Here is a 22,562-nt window from a genome sequence, read left to right as displayed (position 1 = left end):
ACTGTTTTCAGTACCAGTCACTGCTTTTCACATATTATTTTCTAGAAAGTCCCCTCCTCAGAAACACTTTCAGAAACTAGGAATAGATGGTTTGGTCTTCTGCAGGGTTTCTTGTTTTGCTTTGGTTTGCTTTGAAGTGTTTTACAGAATTTCTGCTTGCAAAAACTGTTCCTTCAGGTTTTAAGTGCACTGAGCGAAGAACTTGTAGAAGATTTAAGTAAATAGGTGATCTGATCCTACAGACTTTTATGGTCATAACTATGTCAGTCAGGGATGTGAACATGTGTGACATCGAAACAGCATAGCAGTGCTCGCAAAATATATATAAAAAGTATAAAACATATATAAAGAGTATAAAGAGACCAAGCATATGAAAAATTCAAATTTTAGACTTGATGCTTATTACTTAGTGTACTATAAGTGTACTTAGGGAGGTGGGGAAAGCGGAGAGATTGGGGATTGCTTGATTTGTATGTAGTATTTTCTTCCTATACTACTTCTCTGTGTCACTTCCTGTAGCTGCTTCAAATAAATCATTGAATTGGTAGATTTATGAAGAACAGTAGCATTCAATCTGCAATGTGTATAGATTTGGGAAAACGAAGAACGGGGAAAATGTCTAGAGAAAGTCTGAAAGATGTTTGGATAGCATCTCTAAATGTTTTGACCTATCGTGCTGTAAGAGAAAGATAATTTAGTCTCAATTAATTATTTTTTATTAAAAAGCATGCACAAGTATTCTTTAAATTTATTTAATTTATTTTGAATCCCAATGAAAATATACACTAAATAGATATCTAAAATATCCATTTTATACAGTACTGTCAGTAATGAGATTTCTATGTGCTGACCTACATAAGTCAGGGGAGTTGAGTTCCAGCTATCTGCTGCTTCAGTTCAGAAATTTTAGGGTACATACTAACATTAATGAGGGATTCCTCACCCGTGTGATGTCAAAAATATGAAAAAGGAAACAAAAATTAAATGAAGAACATGATTACAATTGTAATAGATACAAGAAAATGTTTGTGCTGGCCTAAAAAGAGTTTAAATACTTCTTCTATTAAGCTTCAAGCATATGCTAAATCTTGAATGGTACTTTGTAATGTTTGGAGTTCATCCAATTACATTGATAGCAAAGCAATGAAGGACATTCCCTAGTTAAAGTTGCAATAATAAATATCAAAAACTTTGAAGTTTTTTGTGTATTACTTCTTAATATGAAACCCACCTTCATCTCACTGACTAGATTATAAAAATATATTCTAGTTTAGTGACACACGAACTCAAAATACAGTACCTTTTTGTTGCATCTTTGCCTGTTTACTCATTATCAAAAAATGGCACAAGAACTTGTCCTTGAAATCTGATAAATTGTTTGCAATTAAAAAAATAGAAAAAAAGACCTTATGATGGAAAAAGTTACTTTTGCTTGATTTTCAGAATTTATTTTTAAGAAAAAATGTCAAAACTTTGTGATTTAAGTAAAGAATTTAACATCTATAATTGGAAACATCGATACCGTTTCCAGTTCTATTTGCAAGAGTCTTTCCATGAGATATAAAGGTTTCTGTGCTTAAATTATTGAAATGTAGGTTGAACATTGTCAAATGACACAATAGATCCTACTAATATATTGTTTCTACTTTATTATTGCTGAAACAGTAAATTCTCTGTAAACTGGTTAAATAGTGTAAAATTGCCATTTCTCAGCAGATTTCAAGTATTGTAAAACTGGTTTGGACAGATTGTTTTTGAAATGCCCACCTTCTGTATTACTTAAGGAAATTTGTAAGTTGCACACTGTTTCGGGCTAAAATGCAGCGGAAAGTCGAAGGCTGAACCTCCCAGTACTTTACAGGATTGTTGAAGAGGCTTATGCCACTGTATAATGCTTTCTTCTTTCTTCCTCCCGTTGGACAGAAATCATTCACTCCCAGTTTTGCAATGTGATTAGAATGGAGGAAGACTACCTGCAGCAATAAGAAATGGTAAAATATAATACTTAGTATGTAAATTGGGAAAATATCTAGCAATCATTGGCATACAGGTAACTGAGGATTTCTCTGACAACAATTGATACAGACTCTAAATAATATCAGGAATTAAAAATTTGTGTTAAATATTTAGCAAATGTCTCCCTCCTGTCACGTTCTCTCCCCTCCCACACAGAAAGCTTTATGTTCCTTTATTAGTGTCTTGTTAGAATGACTTGACTCTATTGTTATGGAATATCCTCTTATAATCCAGTATTTATATTTTCAGTTGTTTAATAATAGTAATAGAAAGTAGTCTGTAGCAAAGCCGATATTAGGCAAGACTTGTGAGATGGTTATATGAAAGGATGAGTTTATTGGTGATGTAGCTTAAATTAGCAAAAAATTTCTTGTGATGTTGGAGTTTAGAATTCTGTGAGTAAAATAATGTACATTGACAAAAGGATTCTTTTGTTAGGAATAACTAAACTTGCATTACATTTTAAGTTGGTATTTTCTTTTATACGTGCACACGCATATATTTATCAAAAGATGCTCCTCTGAATGGAAGTGAAATAACAAGTGGAAAGAAGTGAAATTCAGAGGTGAAAACTTTAGCCAAATAGCCTATCATGTGCTCTGTGATCTTTGCGTTTCTTCACGTTTCCTCAAGCTTCACCCCGTTTTACATCCCAACACATATTTCATCTTACAAAACGTATTTGGTTCCAATTGCTATTTCAGAATTCAGGGAATAGAAGTGTTTTGAAAGCATTTTATTGCAGAATTGTTCTAGTTCTGTCGGGTTGCTAAGTACAAATTTTAGTCTTAAGCACTTCAATTCATCCTCATAAAATATTTTGTTTGGATTTAGACTTTTCAGTGTTTGAAGGAAAAATTTCAGTTCCAGCTTGGCTAGATTTAAAAGCATCTATAATCTTTTTGAAAACAATTTTCATGGTGTAGGATGCTGTTTTCCTTTTTTTCTAGGAAGTGATCCTGCTGTTTGAACTTGCTTATTGTTTTTAAGTAGATATGATTGCAGGTTTTTTTATTATGTGTTTCGTGTCAAAACATCTAAGTGACAGTTAATTATGCTTTTTAATTATGTCCCAGTCAGCATGGTGGTGTGAAAATTAAATAACTTAACACATCCAAAGCATCTATTAAGTTTAGTATATGACCTGCAGATATTTCAAATTGGGTAGTCCAGGAGGAACTTTCTTGAGCTTATTTTTTTCAAGATGGATCTCGCGTACGCGTGGTATGTTGGCAAAACTTCCATTTTCCACATCCTTGATTTTATTGTTCCCAAGGCCTAGCCTAGAAATGATACAAGACATGTTTCATCAAAGATGAATGGAGATGTACAGCAGCATTGAAGCATCCTTTTTTAAAGATTTAATTAGATATGGAGTACACATGAGAAAAAAGGATTGGGGAAGGATGATGAAATCTTACCTTTGATAGAAAATCACCATTGACCTTTTTTCTTAATTTAATGTCTACTTAAAGGGCAGTTGTCCAATTTTGCATGTAGTTTTTCTTCTTTTAGTGGCAAGGGTTAAAATGATAAACATCAACAAAGCTGGTTGTAAATTATATTATGCCCTTTTAACAGGTCCTGTAGCTACAAAGTATATTAATACGGTAACAAAAAGTTACAAAAAGTTTTGTAAAGACACAGTTATATCTAGCTTCATCAGAAGCATTGTATCTTAAAAATAAGCAGGTCCGCCTTCTTTCCTACTTCCATATTTTCTTTAATTAGGCCTTAATTAGATTTTTTTGCTGTAAGACTTCAACTTGTGCTGCTAGGAAGATGATTCAGAAGATGGAGGCTCAGGGCAGTTTGGAGTTGCTGTTTTCACTCATCCTGCAAATCCTCTCTTTCTTCCTTTCTCTCTAATTTCTTCAGAAACTGAAGTTGGTAGCTAAAAACAGTTCAGGTTTCTACTGCGAAATCCAAAATTCAGTGCTGCTCAGCCATTATTTTCAAAGTACTAACTAAGCCTCAGAGAAAGAACTTCCTTCTTATGTCCTACATCTGTGATCCATTCTTCAGTACCATGCATTTTCTTAAACACTGTTACATTTGGAAACAGCTATCAGGTTGCTTCCTTTACCAGCCACTTTGTTTTTCTTAAGCCAATTTTCAGCAGCTGAATCTATCTTCTTCTCTTATAATCTACCATTTTTTTCAGGCATTTGTGTACATAAGCCTCAAATTTCCCTTTCTTCCTTCCTTTTTATATTTTCCTTTTGGGTACATGTGGATTGTCTCCTTTCAATACGTTTGTCCCTTCTCTGGAATAAAAAGCTATTATGACTCTTAAATCTTACAAATGTTGTTGCAAGAATTCTGTTCATTCTGTTCCTAAAATGAAAATTAGTTGCTGTTGCTGTATACCACATTTTGTGGGGCATTTGTGAGATAAGTGACTGAGTTAAAATGCCTGGGTCAGATAGGTAACAGGCTGGAAAAAATATTAAATACTGTTGATAAATAGTGTGACCACAAATGTATTTTAAGGCTCATATATTCTGAGCTTGTGAAATGCATACTGTGCTTGTTAGTGGCATATTACTGCTAGCATATTATGAGATATTATATATAAAAAAATACATTACACATCACTAGGACACCATGAGGTAATATGAGGTAATAATTTGATGATTACATTTTGTAATCAGATGCTGTTTTTAAATATGCTTCTATTGAAGTTGTAGGTAAGACAAGTAATAAGAAAGCTAATGTTGCATACTCAGTATTTTTTTAAAGTTTGTTCTTTTTATTTACAGTGGTTCCTTCTAAAGACTTTCTAATTCCCTTTTCTCCTGACCTTTTTCAAGTAAATAGTCTTGTAGGAAACATTCTGTGTAATAGTTGTTACCTTTGAAGATCTTTATACCGGTTAAAATCCTCAAGTTCGATTGTTGTGATCTTATTGTCATCTAAATGAAGTTCTAGTAGACTGGAGGGTAGTTCTGATGTAAAACAAATACACAATGAGAAAAATTAAACCAACTTTTTAAATGTGTTTTTGTTGGAGTATTCCGAACAACTTCTTTCCTTTGTGTTTGGGATTTGGTGAAAATTCTTGGGGGATTGTCTGCATCAAATAAATAGGTATTGCATACAAGCACGTTACCTTTTTTAATTCTTGGCAACATCATTTGATTTAAAATAATAACTTTTCTTTTCCAAAACCGTTATGTACCATGGTGGTTTTTCCATATGGTAGGAAAGGTAAGTTAATGCTAGTGCTGTCTGCTGTAAAAAGAAATCCTTATTTTTGCTCGTCTTAGTTTTTTACCTGATTTCGCGAAAGTCATTTTCTTATATTATTGTTTTACAGCTAAACTATTTTTCTTTAAATGTTCTAGTTGTTTTGTATTAGCTGTTCTTCTGTAATCATGTTAATATTTTTTCTGAAGTTCTGTGTAAATTATGATGCCTACTGTAAAAGTGATAGAATCAGGTTCAGAGATGGTAAAAATTTTCCTGTCAGTTTGATCACTGATTGCTCTTGTTATTCAAGGCTGAGAGTAAACTATGATTTTTCAGAGTTTTAGCCTGTGGATAATCATGGTTGGCAAGGTGTCAAATTTTGTTAATGTGTAAGAGGACTTATTTAACGCAAGAACCAAACCCCTATTAGATGAATGTCAAAGGGCAAGCAGCATTTCCTGTGATGTTTTTGTGATTTGGCAATTTGACTATTAAGGCTTAAGAGAAGAATGGCCAAGGAGGAATAACGTTGATCCTTGACCTTTCCATAGTTTAATATATTGCATTTTCCAATATTCTGCAGAGGATCTCTCAGCAGAAATAGAACACAACAGGATGGCAGGCAAGTGTCAATTTTTATATATAGCTTTCTAATGCTAACCACTGACAGCTAGAAAATAACAGTGTGAAAGTGCTTATGGGCATGTTGAAAAAATAAGAGTCAAAATGGATTTCAGAGTTCCAAAAGTCTGTATAACTCTGCTGACTGTCTTTATGGTGGCTTTCATGCACTTTTGGTTAACTGGATTTTGTGTGCAGTTCTTCAACAGTAGACAGACAAAATCATCCTTCTGTGGAACCTGTGACAGCTGCCTGTAGATACTTATTTCCTCCCCAAGGATGTAAGGGTTGTGCTGTTGCAGCTTTGAGCACATGTGCTGGCAGGACAGCTTTTGGAACCCTTTGGAATTGCTTTATGCCAGTTGACATCATGGGTTTTTTTCCAGTTTGCAGTTTCTCAGGGTGTTGCTTGTGTCTGAGTTACAGTTTTAAGAGAGCGGACTATCCATCTGTCCATTTTAGATTTAAAGTGCATTTTGTAAATTTTTTAAATTCTTTTTATGCTAATGTAATACTGAGAGTTAGAAGGGGCCTTTTATACTTACAGTCTCTATTTGTGTACAACGTGTTCACCATGAATTCAGTTGTTTCTGATGGCTAGTATTTGTCCCCACGTGTTGGAACTCATGCCTTATTTCCTGATAGGATAATGCTTCGTAAGAAAGATTAAATCTGAACCATTTTACATGTTTGTGTGTGTTGTGGAGAGTCACAGGAGCTCGTGTTATGATAATACTACAGGGATGTCTTTTTTGTGTTGGGAAGTAATAACTACCATTAGCAGCTGGGTAGTTTCTGATCTTAAAATTACCATATCTTAAGAATTAGGGTGGGGTGGTTTCTTTTTTTTTTTTTTTTTTTTCCTTTTTTTTTTTTAACTGTTCTACAGAGATACGTTCGTATATCTCATCTTCCTAGAAGATGGCATTAAATTTATCTGTATGAGGCACTAATAAAAATCGTAGGGTCTAACATGTATTCTCCCTGTAAGTTAAAGAATGATATTGTATATGGTACTGTGCTTTTTTTCTTCCCTTTTTCTATTAGTTAGTTGTTTAGAGCAGTTGGGTTGTTGCAAATTGTGAGAATTTGGTTCAATAATATGTTGGCTTACAGGAAAATGCAAGTAGAGTGTTGTACTGAGTTACTTTCTGCTATTTTTTTTTTATTACTTTTTGAGTCAATCATTTGTAAAGCTGGTGTTTTAATTTATTACAACTCCAACTCAACAGGTTATTTGTTCTATATGAAGCAGTGATTTAGTTTTACAGTATGTTACTTGCATACAATTAAAATACTAATATTACATTTCGCTTAGCAAAACTCCGTTGAAAGATGTATAAAACACTGAGTCATTGCTTCTGTGTTTCATACTGAATTACCTTTGGATTCATTTTGCTGCAGAGCATGTTTGAGCTTCAAGGATTTAGGAGAGGCTGATGTGAAAGATCCAGGGTGTATGAAAACTTGCTTTGCTTTCACTGCTTGGCTTTTTGTGTCAGTTCTTCATGTTGTTTCGGGGAAGGGGGAAGAGCGGCGTGTCTGGGCCGGGGGAGCGGACTGCCTGGCAGAGGCGGAGGGCAGGGGGGAGAGACATGGCACGCCTGTGTGGGTTTGGTGGGTTTTTAAATTGGATACTAATGGCAAAAAGAAAAAATGAGGTAGAGAAAATGAGTTAGGAGATGCTTTGGGGAGGGAATGAACAGGAAGATAAGTTTAGAAAGGAGTACTTATGAACATTTTAATAAACTTATGTTAAAGAATTTTATTAGGAGTACACTGGTATAGATAAGATAGAAAATATAAAACAAAACATACCTTTAGGAACTGAAGTTAATTTAGCTTCTGCGATTCTTATATGATAGATATTTACTCCTTCAAAAGCTCCTGGCTCTATTCCATCATTGTTTAGAGGATTTGCGCTCATTTCTGTCCAAGGGGAAAAAGGAACTTATGCAGCAGGAATTTTGTGTGTGTCATACTTGGTTATAAATAACTGATTTTATTTTATTCATAAGGATGGCTTCCAGTATCTTAAGAGTTAATTAATGTTTATTTAACATCACTGATTTTATTCCAAGATGACTATTTTGGAGTTGTGTGATCTCTGGGTATTTCTTTATATATATACATATATATACATATATACATATATATATATATACACACACACACATATATATATATGTATGTATATGTATATATATATATGTATGTATATGTATATATATATATGTATGTATATGTATATATATGTGTGTATATAAAGAAATATATTGGAATCCCCTCAGTAGAAATAAGAGTTGCAACTGGAATTTTATTTGTAGGCACTGCTAGTAACCCGCTTTGATCGTCTGTTCTTGGGGATGGAAGGGACAGCTTTCAGTGAACAAAGACTGTGGAACTTGGCTTGCAGGGTTACCAGATACCTGACCTGTTCTGCAACTTCTCATAGAGTTATGAAAGACAGTTTCCACAGCATGGATATCTCCTAAAGAGGAAAGTCCTCGCTAGGGAAATGTTTGAATGAAAAATACGTGAAGCATGCTAAATTTTCAATACACGTTTCTATTCTATTTAATTGGACTTACCCAAAACATGCAAAGACTTCATTCCTTTAAAAGCTTCCTTGTGGATTTTCTTCACCTTATTAGCATGAATTCTGAGCTCTGCTAAAGATTCTGGTAGGTTTGTTGGGATCTCAGTTAGCTGGTTATGAGACAAATACAGTCGTCGTAACTTCTTTGTTGGTTGAAAGGCTTTTGGATGGATCTTGGATATTTTGTTGTTGTTCAAAGCCAGTGCCTATGGGAAATGGGAAAAGTAATATGAAGAACATATATCTATATGGGAGTTTTGTGATTATGCATTCTAAGTAAGGGTTTTGGTGTATGATTTAGTAATTAAATTATTAAAGTAATATTTTATATTTTTCTAATTTCCAAATTTTGATACAGGAGCTTATTCACTAACGTCTAAATGTATCGATACACTCTTTTTGTTAGAATAAAACTTTGTACGTATTTTGTGTATTTTACTTAATCATGGAAAAAAAAAAGAAAAACAAGGAGTATCAACTGGAAGGTGAAGAAAAAGTACTGTCAGAGCTGACAAGGTGGCAATGAACTGATAAAACAAGATGTTTGTCTTCGTATGTTTTGTGGGGTTCTATGAGGATTCTATTTTTTTTTGTTCCTTAATGCAAACAAATACTCAAAACTCAAAATTTCAATTTTTATTTCAGCATGATTATGCTGCAAAATAAAAGCCATTTTTTTAAATCTGAATTTCTTAAAAGTTAGTGACTGTAAACCAGTGGTACACACACATCAATTTATATCTTATTTGCCATAATTTTCAGTTCTTGTAGATTTAAACATCTCTCTTGACTATTCAGTATGTTTTTGGACAGTTTCTTGTTCTCGGTGACTATGTGCTTCTATATAAAATGATAGTGTGTTATCAGATAACTTGTATAAGTGCAGACAGCAAGTCATGAATTATTTGAAATTATTTTGCAGATCAGATCACATCTCTGCATTTCCATATCTTATTCATTATTCATTTTTGTCCCTTTTTTACTTCTCTGAGCTGTTGCTAGAGGTAAATCATCTGCTCACAGGGACTGTGGAAAAAACAGAGCAAAACAGAATTAATCTTTTTCCCAGCAAAAAAGGGGATGGCTTAAGGAAATAAACAGGAAATTCTCCTTCTTAATCCAAGTTGCCATCTGTGGCTTTGCTAAGGGAACTACTACTCAGATAAATTGTACAAAGTAAACTTTGCTTTCAGTAAAAATTCTGTCAGGTCTTGCTGCATGATCGCAAATTAACTGATGGGAAAAATCAAAACAGCTCAAAGTTTTCAGTTGTCACATAATTAAAAGGTGACTGCCATATTTAATGTGGTGCTTCGTGATGTGTTCCAGCGTCCTCCTCTGTCAGTGGAGGTTAGTATCTGTAAGAGATTATATACTGAAAACAAACTGCAAATAGTGTGTTTACCCTTAATTTTCTGGGTAGAGTATTCTGAGCCTGGACAAGAGACATTCAGCTGGAATTGCAGATGTACTGCTGTAAGCAATGGAATTGTATGGTTCCTATTTTTTCTATTCTAGATTAACCCATAATAATTAAAAAGCTCATTCATAAACAGCTTAGCTGCATCTGGTAAATTTTCAGCTCTTGCTCAGAAGCCAAATATGACTAAAAAAAGATTTGTTTTCCACTGGTTTAATGAGTCTCTTCTGTCTTTTTAATGTGGAGTAGGATGTCTCCAATTTGTTATAACTTGTGGGATGGATTTGTCATTTTTACAAGCAATTCAGTCTTTGTCAGTACTGGATCTCGAGTGACATCTTGTGGAACTGTGCATTCTGAAGCAGATTGACGTAATCTGCCTTTCCAGGCGCCTGAGATTATTTTATTTTCTTTCTTTGTAAGAAGGGATTATTATGAACTGTTACTATCTAGCTTTATCAGTTGCCAGTGGTAATTATTTTAAAGTCTGTTTTACGTGCATGTTTGAGCATGTTAAAAATAATAGTAAAGGACATGGTATCATCAGGAATTCAGTATTGGTCTATTTTCTGTTCAGGTCAACTGGATTTCTATCTTTACTTTCAGTAGCACGTGTTAGTTATATGCTGGGTACTTTCGAAAACACCCCTCACAAGATGTACCTAGTTCTCCCATGAGATCAGGTTCTGCGAACTATTACAATTTTGTACATCTGGGAGCCAAGTGGGCAAAAAAGGAGGACTTGCCTTGCAGCCTTTAAAATGTAAGAAGTATTTTTCTGCATGCTTAAGACTGAAGAAATCTTGGGGAAGTTTCTGTGGTGCATTTTCTGGATGTCGTAGAAAGTATCATAGTTCTTACAGCTCAAAGAAACTTACTGCACATCAGATGTGAGCAGCCAAATCTGCAGGCATATATGTACTCTTGGAGAGTAAAAATACCATCTATATTTTAAAAGTATTGAAATATTTCAGATTGCTAAATAAGATTTAAAAGTCGGAAAATAACAAGCTTACATAAAGCGATGCGAGCCCTCGGAGATCATTTTCCTTGACCTCTCTAATTTTGTTGTTTTGAAGGTCGATCATGCGAGTGTCTGGTGGAATGTTACGGGGTATCGATGTCAAACCTATCCACGTGCGTGAGATAAAAGAGAAACTTGACATATCTGTATATATGTCCAGAGAAATTAAGGGCTAAATAGAAAAACATAATGAGATTATTGATGACTGTGATGGGGAAGAAAATGCAAATGCATAATGAAAAGACCTAATTAAGTCAGAATGTGTGACAAAATGTGTGGATAATTGCAGGAGGACTGCTTCTGCTCCTGTACACAATGAAAGGCGTGACTGGTGTGCCCTTTACACACTCTTTACATCTGCGAAGTAAGCAGCCCCAGAGCACAGTTCGATCGACAGATACCGGTTCGGCCGCTGGCGGAAGCAGTCCGCAGAGAAGCTGGGGTTGTGGTTCGGTGCTTAGGAGCAGTGCAGCTGCGGTGACCGTGATCTCTGCTCGGTGTTTGGATGCTCCTTTCTGCCTCGGCACTGCCCTATCTATTGTGCTGGCACAGTTGCTTATACAGCCATACGGAGAAATGTGAGGAAAGTGTTCTCAGTTGAGAAATGTGTTCTCAGTAAAAATGGCCTACATATGGTCTTCTGGCTGCCAGAACTTAATTTTCATTTGTATAAGCTCTCCAGTCCAGTTCACTGCTTTAGTTGCAGAAACACTTCGGTTCATATGGGCCGAGGTTCTGAATCAGCAGAAGAGGTTAATGGGGGGTAGTAACTTGCTTTTCAGTGTAAGTGCTGATCTAAGTATATATCAAATGGTGGTTCCGCTTTATTAACAATTATTTCATAGTTAATAGGTTACAGTTATTTAAAGATTAAGTCCATTAATAGTATTTTTCCATGTGTGAACTTAGGTAAACCAGCTTGCAATCTGTAAACCAGATTAAAAAAAAGATGGCTGACTGCCTGCCAAAGTTAGTTTTATTTCCTAATGATAAAACTTATTTTAAAATAGAAATTTACTTTTAACAATTATTTTCAATTACCAATTGACATGTCAATTCTTTGGTCATGTTTTGGCAGCACTTAAAAAAATGAACAGTAGCTTTGAAATTTGCCTACCTGTGGTGGAGATCCTCATAGAAAGCTATTGGCCATATACTTCATAGGCTTAGCAAACAGCAAATGTTTTAGTTTCCTCTTTACCCTGATGAAGGGCTTCTAGGTTGTATTTGTTTTTGAAAAAATATGTGCTGTACCTAGTTCTTTGGGCAAATTATTTTAGTATTGATAATTCTTAAGGGTTTCTATCCTGTACTCTATTTAAAATACAATCCATGAAATCATATTGTATTTTTAATTTGTGTTAATTTTTGTGTCACTAGTATGTTAAAATTCTTGAGCAGAAATAATGAGTATTTTGTTAGTGTCAGTTCTAGAGAAGTGGCATATATACCACAGTGTTCTGTGGCATAAGAAACACATGGGCAGCTTTTACCGAGCAGATAACAGAGTCGCTTCTTGTTGTCCAGCGATTTGTTCATGTGTGAAAGCTGTGAATTGAGTGAATGCTTTTTTTGTGTGGGAGAGTTGAAAGTGGGGAGGAACTGAAGAAAGTACTAGTAATATTGAATAAGACATTAATATAGAAGAGGAATGGATGAAGGTAAGCAGAAGAGTCAGGAGTTGGATTAAGAAAGTCTTAAGGAGGTCTATTTGAGGAGCTGAGTGGCTGGTAAATGATGATAACAGAGGAAAGAATAACTTAACACAGTGCTGTTCAAATGGGGAGGGGGAGTTGAAGAAGCAGGAGGAGCCCAGTGCCATCAACATCATCCTATCCAAGAACCAAGAATAGCAAAAGAAAGGAAGTGAGAGTTCAGCTGCAGACACAAGGGCAGTGTAAGACAAAAGCTGGAAGGCTGAGGCATAAATATCATAAATGGTCTTTTATGTACTGACTCAGTGTTTCTAAGGCATGAGATTGCTGATGAGAAGTTTAGGGATGGTAACAGAGCTGTGATGAGAACAAATGTCATAGGTGCTGGAATAGAGTGTACGGATATGCATGCTAAACCTGTGCTAGTGAGAGGAGAATTATCCATTGAGTACCTTGAATTGCAGAAGAACTAAGGAGCACTTGCTCAAATTGGAGCTATATAATAAATATTTAGGTATTTTGACCAATATGTATCTATGACTGATAATATCAGTATCAGATTTGCCTTTGCTTAAGATGTTATGGGGGCCATGTTCAGTTGTAATAGAAGTTAAGCTGAGCAAAGAGTTTGTTTCCCTTCTGTGCTCTTGCTTTATAACTTCATTGTAGTTTATTTATGGCCTCTTTTTTCTTTGTTATCCTTTCTTGTCATTTGATCTGCTGCTTTGTAGTTGTGTCTCTTTTTTGAGAGAGGGAACTAATAACTTGGCTAATGCGAACAGGAGATGCAGCAAATTTTGGTTGTCATCTGTTTGGACATAACTTTATGGAAGTAAAGGGAACAGCATAAAGTATTATCTGTCTAAAATGTGAATATAAATGTTTGCCATTTTGTGATTGTTCTCTTAGTGGATAGAAAGCTGTGCAGATTATATGTACTTATTAACCTAGAGAAGTATTAAGTTAAATTGTTTACAGTTATTTGTTACATATTCTAAATACCTTCCCAATCTATGTTGTTATCAATAGAAGTCATTCCTAATGTAAGGGGGCTCTAACAGTTTATTCATTTTTTTTAAACTGATACATGTAAGTTGGGAAAGCTTTTAAGTTGTATCAAATGCCAGACACAACTTAATAGCTGATATTGTTTTCTAGCCTGATTGAAGCAATGTAAGCTGCTTTTGAAAATGAATGGTATAATCATAGAGTGTGTGTAATTTATGGATCTGTAGAATTTATCTTTTAAAAGGAAAATCTGAAGAAGAATCCAGTTAAAAACAGACGCACAAATTAATTCTTACCCAAATCAGAGCAGTGGACAACTCTCACATAGCACTGGCATCCAAAGGGGCATATTGGGAAGAGATCAAAAGGAATTAGTGGTATAATTGGTTCTGTGGTTGGAAATAGAGAATTATCATCATCCTCATCGTCATCCTCCTCCATATCTTGGAGCATCACATTTTTTAGTGTAAAAAATGAAGGACCAATGAGAGGTTTAGCAGAGCACAAAGCCAAGAAAAGGAGGAGCACGTATTCTTTCATGTCTTCTTAATCAGGATAACCAATCTTGAAGACAAAAAGTGTTAAAAAAAAAAAAAAAAAAAAAAAAAAAAAAAAAGACCCCAAGAATTAGTGAATGTGAAACAGCAAATAGACACATTGTACCACTTACTTCACTCACTGCTATCCTACACTCTGCACTCTGTGGTCCTAAACATGGTCTATTGTGAATATTAAGGATTAGGAAGTATATTAAAGATGAATATTAAAAATATTCTTTAAGTGAAATGTATTAGACATTGGTGTCATATCAAAATAGGGTTTTTAGCTGAGTTTAAAAAATAGTGTCATCATTTACTTGAAGTTTTGAAACAAGTACAATTGGATCAAGGCTTTTAATAGAGTGGAGTGTGATCTTTGTAGCATGTTTTACCAGAATTTGGAATGTAATTTATTTTATTAATTCTTAAGGGAAAGATATTTTTAATGGGGTACATGGGCATATGTGCATTGCTTGCATCTAGAAAAATGTGAACTATTTAGTTAGAAATACATGAAATGCATTCATCAGGAGACTCCCTAAACACTTCTTATTCTAATTTGGAAAACAGATTGAGTTTTCAGTCCCAACAACAGCTTCTCCCATATTCCAGGCATTCATATATTCCTACTAATGAAAGGTCCCCTTTGTATTTTAATACAATCACATTTGTATTCACTTGTATTAGACCAGGGCTCTTTTCTCCAATGGGTTAGCAGGTTATCAATCCACATCATTTAAAATCAGTAACTGAATGAAACTCCAGAAATGAACTGCAAGCCAATGCTTTTGTGTGAATATTTTTTCAATAAACTTTTTTTTAACCTAGTTCTGTTGTCCTGAGGTCTGTACCTGATTGCTAGACATCTAGCCCAAAGGGCTTGAATTTAATGCTATAAAAGCTATTTGCTTTCTAGGTTACCTGAAACCTGGAAGGATCTTTCTTCAGTAATCGGATGTCGTTCAGTCTGGAAGACAGAATGACGTTGGATCAGTTAGGACATCTCCAAAGCTGATCTATTCAAGTCAGATAGCTACTGTGATTTTTGTCTGATGTTACTGAGAAGAATGCACAAGTTACCAAGGACTTCAAGAGTAGATTTGTCTTTAGAAAAGTACAGGCAACACTACCTCACTGCAACTATTCATTCAATTTTATTCTGCTTCTCTGAGGTCAAATTTTAGCAGATTTCTCTTAGCCACACCTGACTAGGAAAATTGGGAGTCTAAATTGTCCTGAATTGTTCTGAATGAGAGTATATCATGTTACCTGGGTAATGAGGATCCATAGTTCAAAACCCTTGGATATTTTCTACACACTCTGTTTATATTCTAAGTTGATCAAGTTGATTGACGAAATAGTCCCATGAAACTGGACACAGTAAAATAGAGGTAAGAAATTTCCCAACAATATTTTACAACTCCGTGTGAGAAAATCTTGTAATTATTGAATTTATATACATTCTAAAAACAAGTGTCTAAAACATTATGGACAGAACATGCAACACTAAAGGCAGATAAGACATTAAGTGTGAACAATTGGCTTGTTTCAACTTCTGAAGAGGTGCACCAACACTGAAGCTAATATGGTTTAAATTCTGTCTTTCTACTGGAAGTCTTAATGATATGGGTTGGAATTTGAGGACTGTACTTTCTTTTTTCAAAGGTTTCCTTTACTTTGTGTATAAATGATAAATGGGAACATGGTTGTCAGTGTGATTTCATGATCATCACTAGACTTCATGCCTCAAGAAAGCTGGTGCTGTTTCCTGAAAACAGCAGTAGTGCATTGTCATTTCTAGGCTACAAAAAGTGTCTTTAAGTTGTATTAATAAATATAGATGTATCTCCATATATGACATTTAGGTTTGAAATTTCTCTAGAACATGTAAGAAATGTTATGAACAAAGTAGGTACCAGAAAGCGGGGGAGCATTCTGTTAGGATCACAGGAATTCTGCTAGGCAAGACTTAAGGAATGTATGATCAAAATGGCTTGTTACTTATTGGAAATCCTAGCTGCTGCTCTTTAATAGATGATTTTGGAATAGATTTTTATAAAAGGAATAATTTGCGTAACCCTGAAATGGTTCATTAGCTGGACATAACTGAATATTTTCAGTCTCTTTCACACGGTATGTGAAGAATTCACTATAGTGAGAACTAATGAGCTGTTAGCAAATAGAAATTGATGGATTTATTGGTCATCTAAGACTTCTCTTTGGGAGAGACTTTGGAAATACCATCATAGGGGGTGACTAAAGCGCTTTTTCACATGTCAGCTTTCATTAAAAAAAAAAAAAAAAGAACCACCTTAAAAATTCAGCCCTCAACTCTACTACACTGTTTCCATCCCAAGTCCAATTCAGGAAGCACTTTGTATCATATTGTACACTGTGCACAAATGACAGGGGCTGTTGTAAATGTTGTTATACATATCCTGTTTATAAAATGCTTCTGTTTAGACTATTGTAGACTTTTTTAGGGAAATACTAAACGGATGTCAATTCTTGTTTGATCACCTAATTACTTGTTGGTCTGTTTATAGCTGAAAAATCTCATGAAGTAGGCATTTTGCCATGAGTCCTTAATCACAGGAAAATAAGTGCACTGATTTGTATAGGGATATTGATTTGGCTTTTTCAAAGTTCTTGGTTTTTTGTTTTTATTGCTTTTCCTTTATGTAAGATCATTTTGATGTTTTTTGTATGATTGTTAACAGTATTAGAATGCTGTGTGTTCCTTACATTGCTACTAATATTACTGGAGACATTTCAAGGTGTGTAAAATGATAAAAACTAGTAGCATTTATGTTCTATAAGCCTTATTCTTTCAAACAGAATAGAAAGTGACCTCTTTCCCCCAAATAGGGATATTTCTGTTAGAAAACAGAAGCACAATGTACTTTGTATCTCACAGGTGTGCAGCATATAACTATAGCTTTCATATTTATTGTAATCTTCCAGCTGAGTGCTTATCTAAGTATTCTGTCTTTTACTGGAGCATTTAACAGTCTCTTAAAGAAGCTCCACATGTAATTTTTTTTTGAGTTCAAAATAATGCTTTGTTACGATTCTCTTAGCAAAAATGTTAGAGTTCACTTGCAAACCTCTACAGTATGTTCAGTTTTCTATTTGATAATCTGTATTTTAAAGATCTTAAATTACTTGCATACTGAAGTGCACTTTTGTCTTTTATGAGATATGAAGAGGTAGTGACGCTGCCCACCTCCTCTTAACAGTGGTTTAAAAGGCTACTCTGTATTTCAGGCATTATAGGATAATGTCATAATCAGCAAGGTGATATAGAAATGCTGTTAATCTCTTTACAGAAACTAGACGAGTATGTGACAGAGAAAGAAAGTGTCACTGGAATGAAAAGACAGAATAAGGAAGAGGGGAGCAAAGGTCAACATCAGAGACTACTTTGAATTTTGCTTGAAAGTGTCTTTGAATATAAACAATGCTGAGAACAGCATGTGGAACCTACAGTGGTTTGTTTGTACTGACTTGCAATCGTGTCTGGCTGTAGACCTTTTGAATCTTTGGCCCTATCAATCTTGTACTTCACCTTCAGCAGAATAGTTGGAAGGTCCAGTACTTTAGTTGTACCACTAGTCAGAAGATGATGAGCTTGAAGAGTTTCAGATTTCTGAGTTCCCCTTATTCTTGGCCAAGCGCTTTTGTTTGGAGGCAGGCTGTTAGGTTGGTCGTCTTCCTCTGGCAGCTTATGAATTAAAGTGATGGAAAGTTCTGTGCTTTACTCAAAGTAGTGTTGTCGTATACATGTAGGAGGTCAAGTTTTGTAGCATATTACATATCCTGGAACATCTAGTTTTTAAGTTCCTGCTGACTTCTACATGTGATGGACATTGGGTGGATAGTTTCACCGTGCCTAAATGATCATGTTTCACATATGTTCCTGAAGTGCTCCTCTGGATTTGGCTCTAGGAAACTATATAATGAAAGTATTTAAAAATCCATTTCTGTACTTGCACCTGTAGCAAATGGATTGCATTTTTCATTTCAAATATTCAAAAAAAAAAAATCATGATCTCAAACTATGAGAAAGTTGAGGCTTTGATTGGAGTAGAGGCTAATGTCAACTCTTGGAAAAAAGTTTGGTACAAACAGTTCTACGAAAGTAACAGTGTGGTATATGATTGATTAAGTTTTGTGTGTTAAATCTCTTGATAAAAGCCCTTATGCAGAGGAAACCTGAGTGAGTTGTGTTACTTTTTTTTCAGGAAGGAGAAAAAGCCATTGCTTCATCTTCCCACTAGGAAATTAGGAAATCTTTATTAGGAAGTCATTAGGAAATCTTTACTGCTAATCAGCTTTCTAGTTAGGGGCAGCAACCAAGTTTGACTTGAGGGTTCCATTGGCCAAAGAACCATGCAGGAGGTTGTGGAAGTCTTTTACTGTTTTTGATCTCTGAGGTTTTGAGTTTCCCAGTAAATAGATGAGATAATAGTCTCATATAAGTCTCTAGCAATGCCCTGACTGCAGTTCATCTCAAAGAACTTGTACAAACTTTTTGTGTGCTTAAACTTTGAGAGTAAGAGATTAAAAGAAGAAAAATCAAAACCAAAAATCCAAGATCCTAATGATCTTCCTGGAAATACTTTAATTATTTTTTCAAGAGAATTTTATGAAATATTTAAACAGTTGTTTCAGAAAATACAGTTCAGCAGCACAGCTGCTGCCACTTGAGGCTGGTTCTGCTCCCAGCCATTTGCTCAGGCTCCTCACTGAGTTGCTGAACTCACTACACCAGTGTAAAACTAACATGAGCAACAAAAAAACTCGCGTTCTTTCAGGGTGAACAAACTGAATCGGCCTGAGCATCAGAGCCAGCACAAAGGAATGGGTGGAACAGCCTGTTTTGGGGGGAAGGAAAGTAAAAAGGAATGAGAGGAAAGAAGAGAGCAGGACAGCTGTTTTTGACACATGCAGATTGTTAGACTGGCTCAAGTGTTTTAATGAGTAATAATCAGGATGGATGATTATTGCTTGGACAATGTCTGCCCTTGTGCATTCTCATTTTTACAGACCAGAACATTTAAGATGAGCTTGAGAAAGATTGTTGTGAAGTGAGGGAGGGCTCACGTAGTTCTTACACCACACCTCTGCCTAGCAGTCCTCCTTTTCCCTGAGTACAAAAACTTCTGAATAACGCCTTTCGGCTGGAACACTGGCCACCTCCAAGTGAGGTGCCCAAGTGTGGAGTATAGACTTTCCACACAGAGCTGACTGACTTTCCTCATGATTCAAACAATCTTAAAATCTGTGCTTATTGCTCAGGACATATTTATCCCCAGTAGTGTGATGATCTTTATCCAAAGTCAGATTGCTGAATGGCTTGCGGAATAGATGAATTTTTGATGTTATTAATTTAGTAAAATATTTGTGAGTTATAACTAATTTAATGCAGGTGACATTGCAGTATGTGAAGTGATTAAAATTACTTGCAGATAGTAAAAATTGAATGGGAAATCCCCACATATGTGCTCAGTAGTTTTATGACATGAAAATTTTACACATGAATTATGAGGGAAAAAATGCTTTTGTGGGGACAAAAGTTATTTCATTAGGATGGAATGTCTGCGTGCACTAAAAAAAGGTTTGAATTCCCTGGTGGTTTCATGCCAGCAGCAGAATCCTGCAACGTGTGTTTTGTTGTCTTACAAGTTATGACACTGAAAGCATTAATAGGTAGAGTGTTAAGACTTAAGGCGACTAAGGATTATATTTATAAATCACTTCTGTTACTGGTATAGGGAGGCAAATTTCCTACAGCGTTCTTTCTGAAAAAGAAATGTTTAAAGGACACATTGGTGGTCTTTACAGAGGCAGAGAAAAATCCCTGTGTTCATTAATAACACAAATCATTACAGTGTGCACAGATTTTGTCCAAAGAAAGGCAAGACCATAGCTGTTTTGAAAGCTGTATTTAAAAATAGTTCTGGTTCTATTAGTCATTGTCCCATTCCTTAAATAAATGGATTTATGTTTAACTCCTTGTCTACTGATTTATTTAGGTTGCTTAAGAAAAATAGGTGGAAACTTTTTGCTCAGTAAGATGACCGAAGAAATAATTGTGTCTTGAGAAATAGTGCAATATTTAAGTTACATAGTATGGTAATGAATAACACATTTGTAAAATAACTCATGTTTAGAGAATATTTAGTTTTCTTAGAAAACACTGACTCATGTGTTACTGAACATGATCTATGAACATTTTTAGGTTATTTTGATTTAGAGATGCGTATCTATAATTCAGTCTTTCATGTTTCATTTTTAATTACTCTGCTGGTATCTACTTTAAAAAAAAAGTCCTTGACTACTTAATTATAGAAAGATGATACGAAGTTATAAATATAAGTGCAATTGTGATTGAAGGATAGATTATCATAGATGGATTTTTTTTTTTCCCAAGTGTAGTAAATACAGAATTATTTCAGCTTGGAAGTAGATTTTAAAGTGTTCCATAAAAAAATTTAGTACTTCTAACTGTCAATTACCTGGCATTATTTATCTGCATGATAGTGAAGGACAGCCTGTTGCTTAATTCTGTATTGCTGTTTAAGTAGAATAGGTATTCAAATGCAACATACCTCGCAAGTTTGGTAGTTCTTCCAGAAGCACTGTGATAATCCACCTGAGGGCTTTGTCCAGTTTATTTCATAAAAAAGAGATGCAGGGAAGTTAGGCTGAGTGCTGTGAAATGGAAAGTAGGTATAAAGAAAAATTCCACTTCAAAACTTCTTGATCCTCCTGGCACCCTGGGTGATACCCGAGTAAACTGCTGCTAGAGATTAGCCCATCTTAGTACTGAAGAGTGATATTAAGACGACTTGTTACTACTCATATGTTTTTCATCACTGCCTGTATCACAGCCAAAACTTCTGGCTTAACTCTAGACGTCTAGTGGAAGACTCTGTAAAACCTGTAGTTTAATGATAGGCCATTGGAAGTACAATGAAGTCCATTTCAGTCCATTCCTGGTAGGGCATCACACATCTTATTAATGATTTCAATGGCCATTATTGCTTAAAAAGTGAGGCTTCAATAAAAATAGAGAGCCATAGCCAGTGACAAGAGTAAAGTAATAGACTGTAGTGATCAGCAAATTGCCAAGTCTTGCTGAAGTTGTAAAATCAATACTTCATTGTGTAGTTACGTATAAATACAACCTCTGTTTCAGTAGGTAACTCTCTGGTCAGGGGAGGCATGTAAAATGTAGAACAGATTTTCTTGGTCAATATAGTTAACTTATTTGTATTTTGTTTGAGAAATAAAACATATCAATTTAAAACAGAAACAACATGTACAATATTCTATGATAGAGATTGGAGTTGTGAGCTTAAAACAAAGTCTGTCACAATTCAAGCCAAGTTGCATTGTTTGTACTGACATGCACATCACAACATTTAGAAATTGGGCTATTTGTTGTTTACCTTGAGTAGGCTGCCTATTTATATATACTTCAGAAATATATGACTAATTGAGCTTGTTTAAAGTGAAAGGCTCATAGTCAACATAATGTCCTGTGTCTCTAGTTTTACAGTACATTTATCTGTCCAAGTCCATGCACATGTGACTTCACCTGTTCGCTCCCTTCTATGCTGAGAGTCTGGCCTTGCTGGAGAAAAATAGCTAGAAAAAAATAGAGAATTTAAAAAAAATCTCCATGTAATTTAGTGTTGCTTGTAAAATGACAATTCAAGTAGAATATTCATTATTTTGTACTGTCATTTGCTTAAGGAAGAAGAAGATACTGTTCCAAAAATTAAAACTTTGGTGCCATCCTACCAAACAAGATAAGGCTTGTGTTACCTACTGCATTGTTCTTCCATGTGTGTTCCAGTTTTAGTAGAATAGGCGAATGCTGATAAACGTTCTCCCTATCACTTTTTCCCAAAGGATGAAATTACAGTTTCAAGAGCAATCACGTTCCCACATAAAAATTTGAGAGATCATCTTAAACTTTTCTGAAATCTCAAACTGTGTGTGTCTGCCTTCTGTTGCCTGCATTCAGAGTCCAAAGCTTCCTGAGCAAACACTCCTCTGTATTTTGAATAGGTTGGTTTGGATGCATTTACTTGAGCAAATTTGTGTCAAATTGCTGTTTAAAAACCTCCAATGCTTTCTTGGCTCTTGCAGAGAAGAGAGAGGGACCTGAGGGTTGGGAGGTAAATGTATTGGATTCCTCTTTTTCACTTCTCTTTCAATAGTGGAGTGTTGAATCAGTAGCAATTTCAGCTGATCCTACTTTTTCAGCAATTTTGGATTTTTTTAAATTATTTTTCTATTTTTAGCTGACTGTTGATAGAAACACATTCTTGTGTATATCATGTTTGTCAGATCTATGCTACGTATTGAGGCTGAGATGCAGAGCTTTTCATTAGTAACTGGAAAAATGTCACCATCCTCTCTCATAATGGATTATCTGTGTGTTTTGTACAATGTATTGCACCAATGCAACAGA

At 35.0% G+C, this 22,562-nt stretch overlaps 2 protein-coding genes across 6 annotated transcripts in view; one reads left to right on the top strand and one right to left on the bottom strand.

The window, feature by feature from the left end:
• Positions 1-22,562, top strand: part of CENPP (centromere protein P) — a 172,738-nt gene that overhangs the window by 66,430 nt on the left and 83,746 nt on the right. The window lies entirely within an intron of this gene.
• ASPN (asporin) lies at positions 739-21,023 on the bottom strand. The gene is made up of 9 exons (XM_026115966.2): positions 20,689-21,023; positions 14,996-15,041; positions 13,832-14,099; positions 10,865-10,977; positions 8,421-8,634; positions 7,648-7,758; positions 4,871-4,964; positions 3,161-3,299; positions 739-1,973 (listed from the first exon to the last, which is right to left on the bottom strand). Exons 3-9 carry the CDS (start codon positions 14,073-14,075, stop codon positions 1,776-1,778), a joined length of 1,113 nt encoding a protein of 370 aa, XP_025971751.1. The 5' UTR covers positions 14,076-14,099; positions 14,996-15,041; positions 20,689-21,023; the 3' UTR covers positions 739-1,775.

Source organism: Dromaius novaehollandiae, chromosome 12 (genome assembly GCF_036370855.1).
Source record: "Dromaius novaehollandiae isolate bDroNov1 chromosome 12, bDroNov1.hap1, whole genome shotgun sequence".
Taxonomy (NCBI): domain Eukaryota; kingdom Metazoa; phylum Chordata; class Aves; order Casuariiformes; family Dromaiidae; genus Dromaius; species Dromaius novaehollandiae.
This window is presented reverse-complemented; position numbering and strand designations above follow the sequence as displayed.

Bases quoted from the DNA above. Each gene is read 5' to 3' on its own strand.
- ASPN (XM_026115966.2), bottom strand. From the start codon at position 14,075: ATGAAAGAATACGTGCTCCTCCTTTTCTTGGCTTTGTGCTCTGCTAAA. The intron at 8,635-10,864 runs GTAAGCTTGTTA...CATTTCCCATAG, and splicing joins GAGGGCTCGCATCGCTTTAT to GCACTGGCTTTGAACAACAA. The intron at 1,974-3,160 runs GTCATATACTAA...TTATTGCTGCAG, and splicing joins CCAATTTGAAATATCTGCAG to GTAGTCTTCCTCCATTCTAA.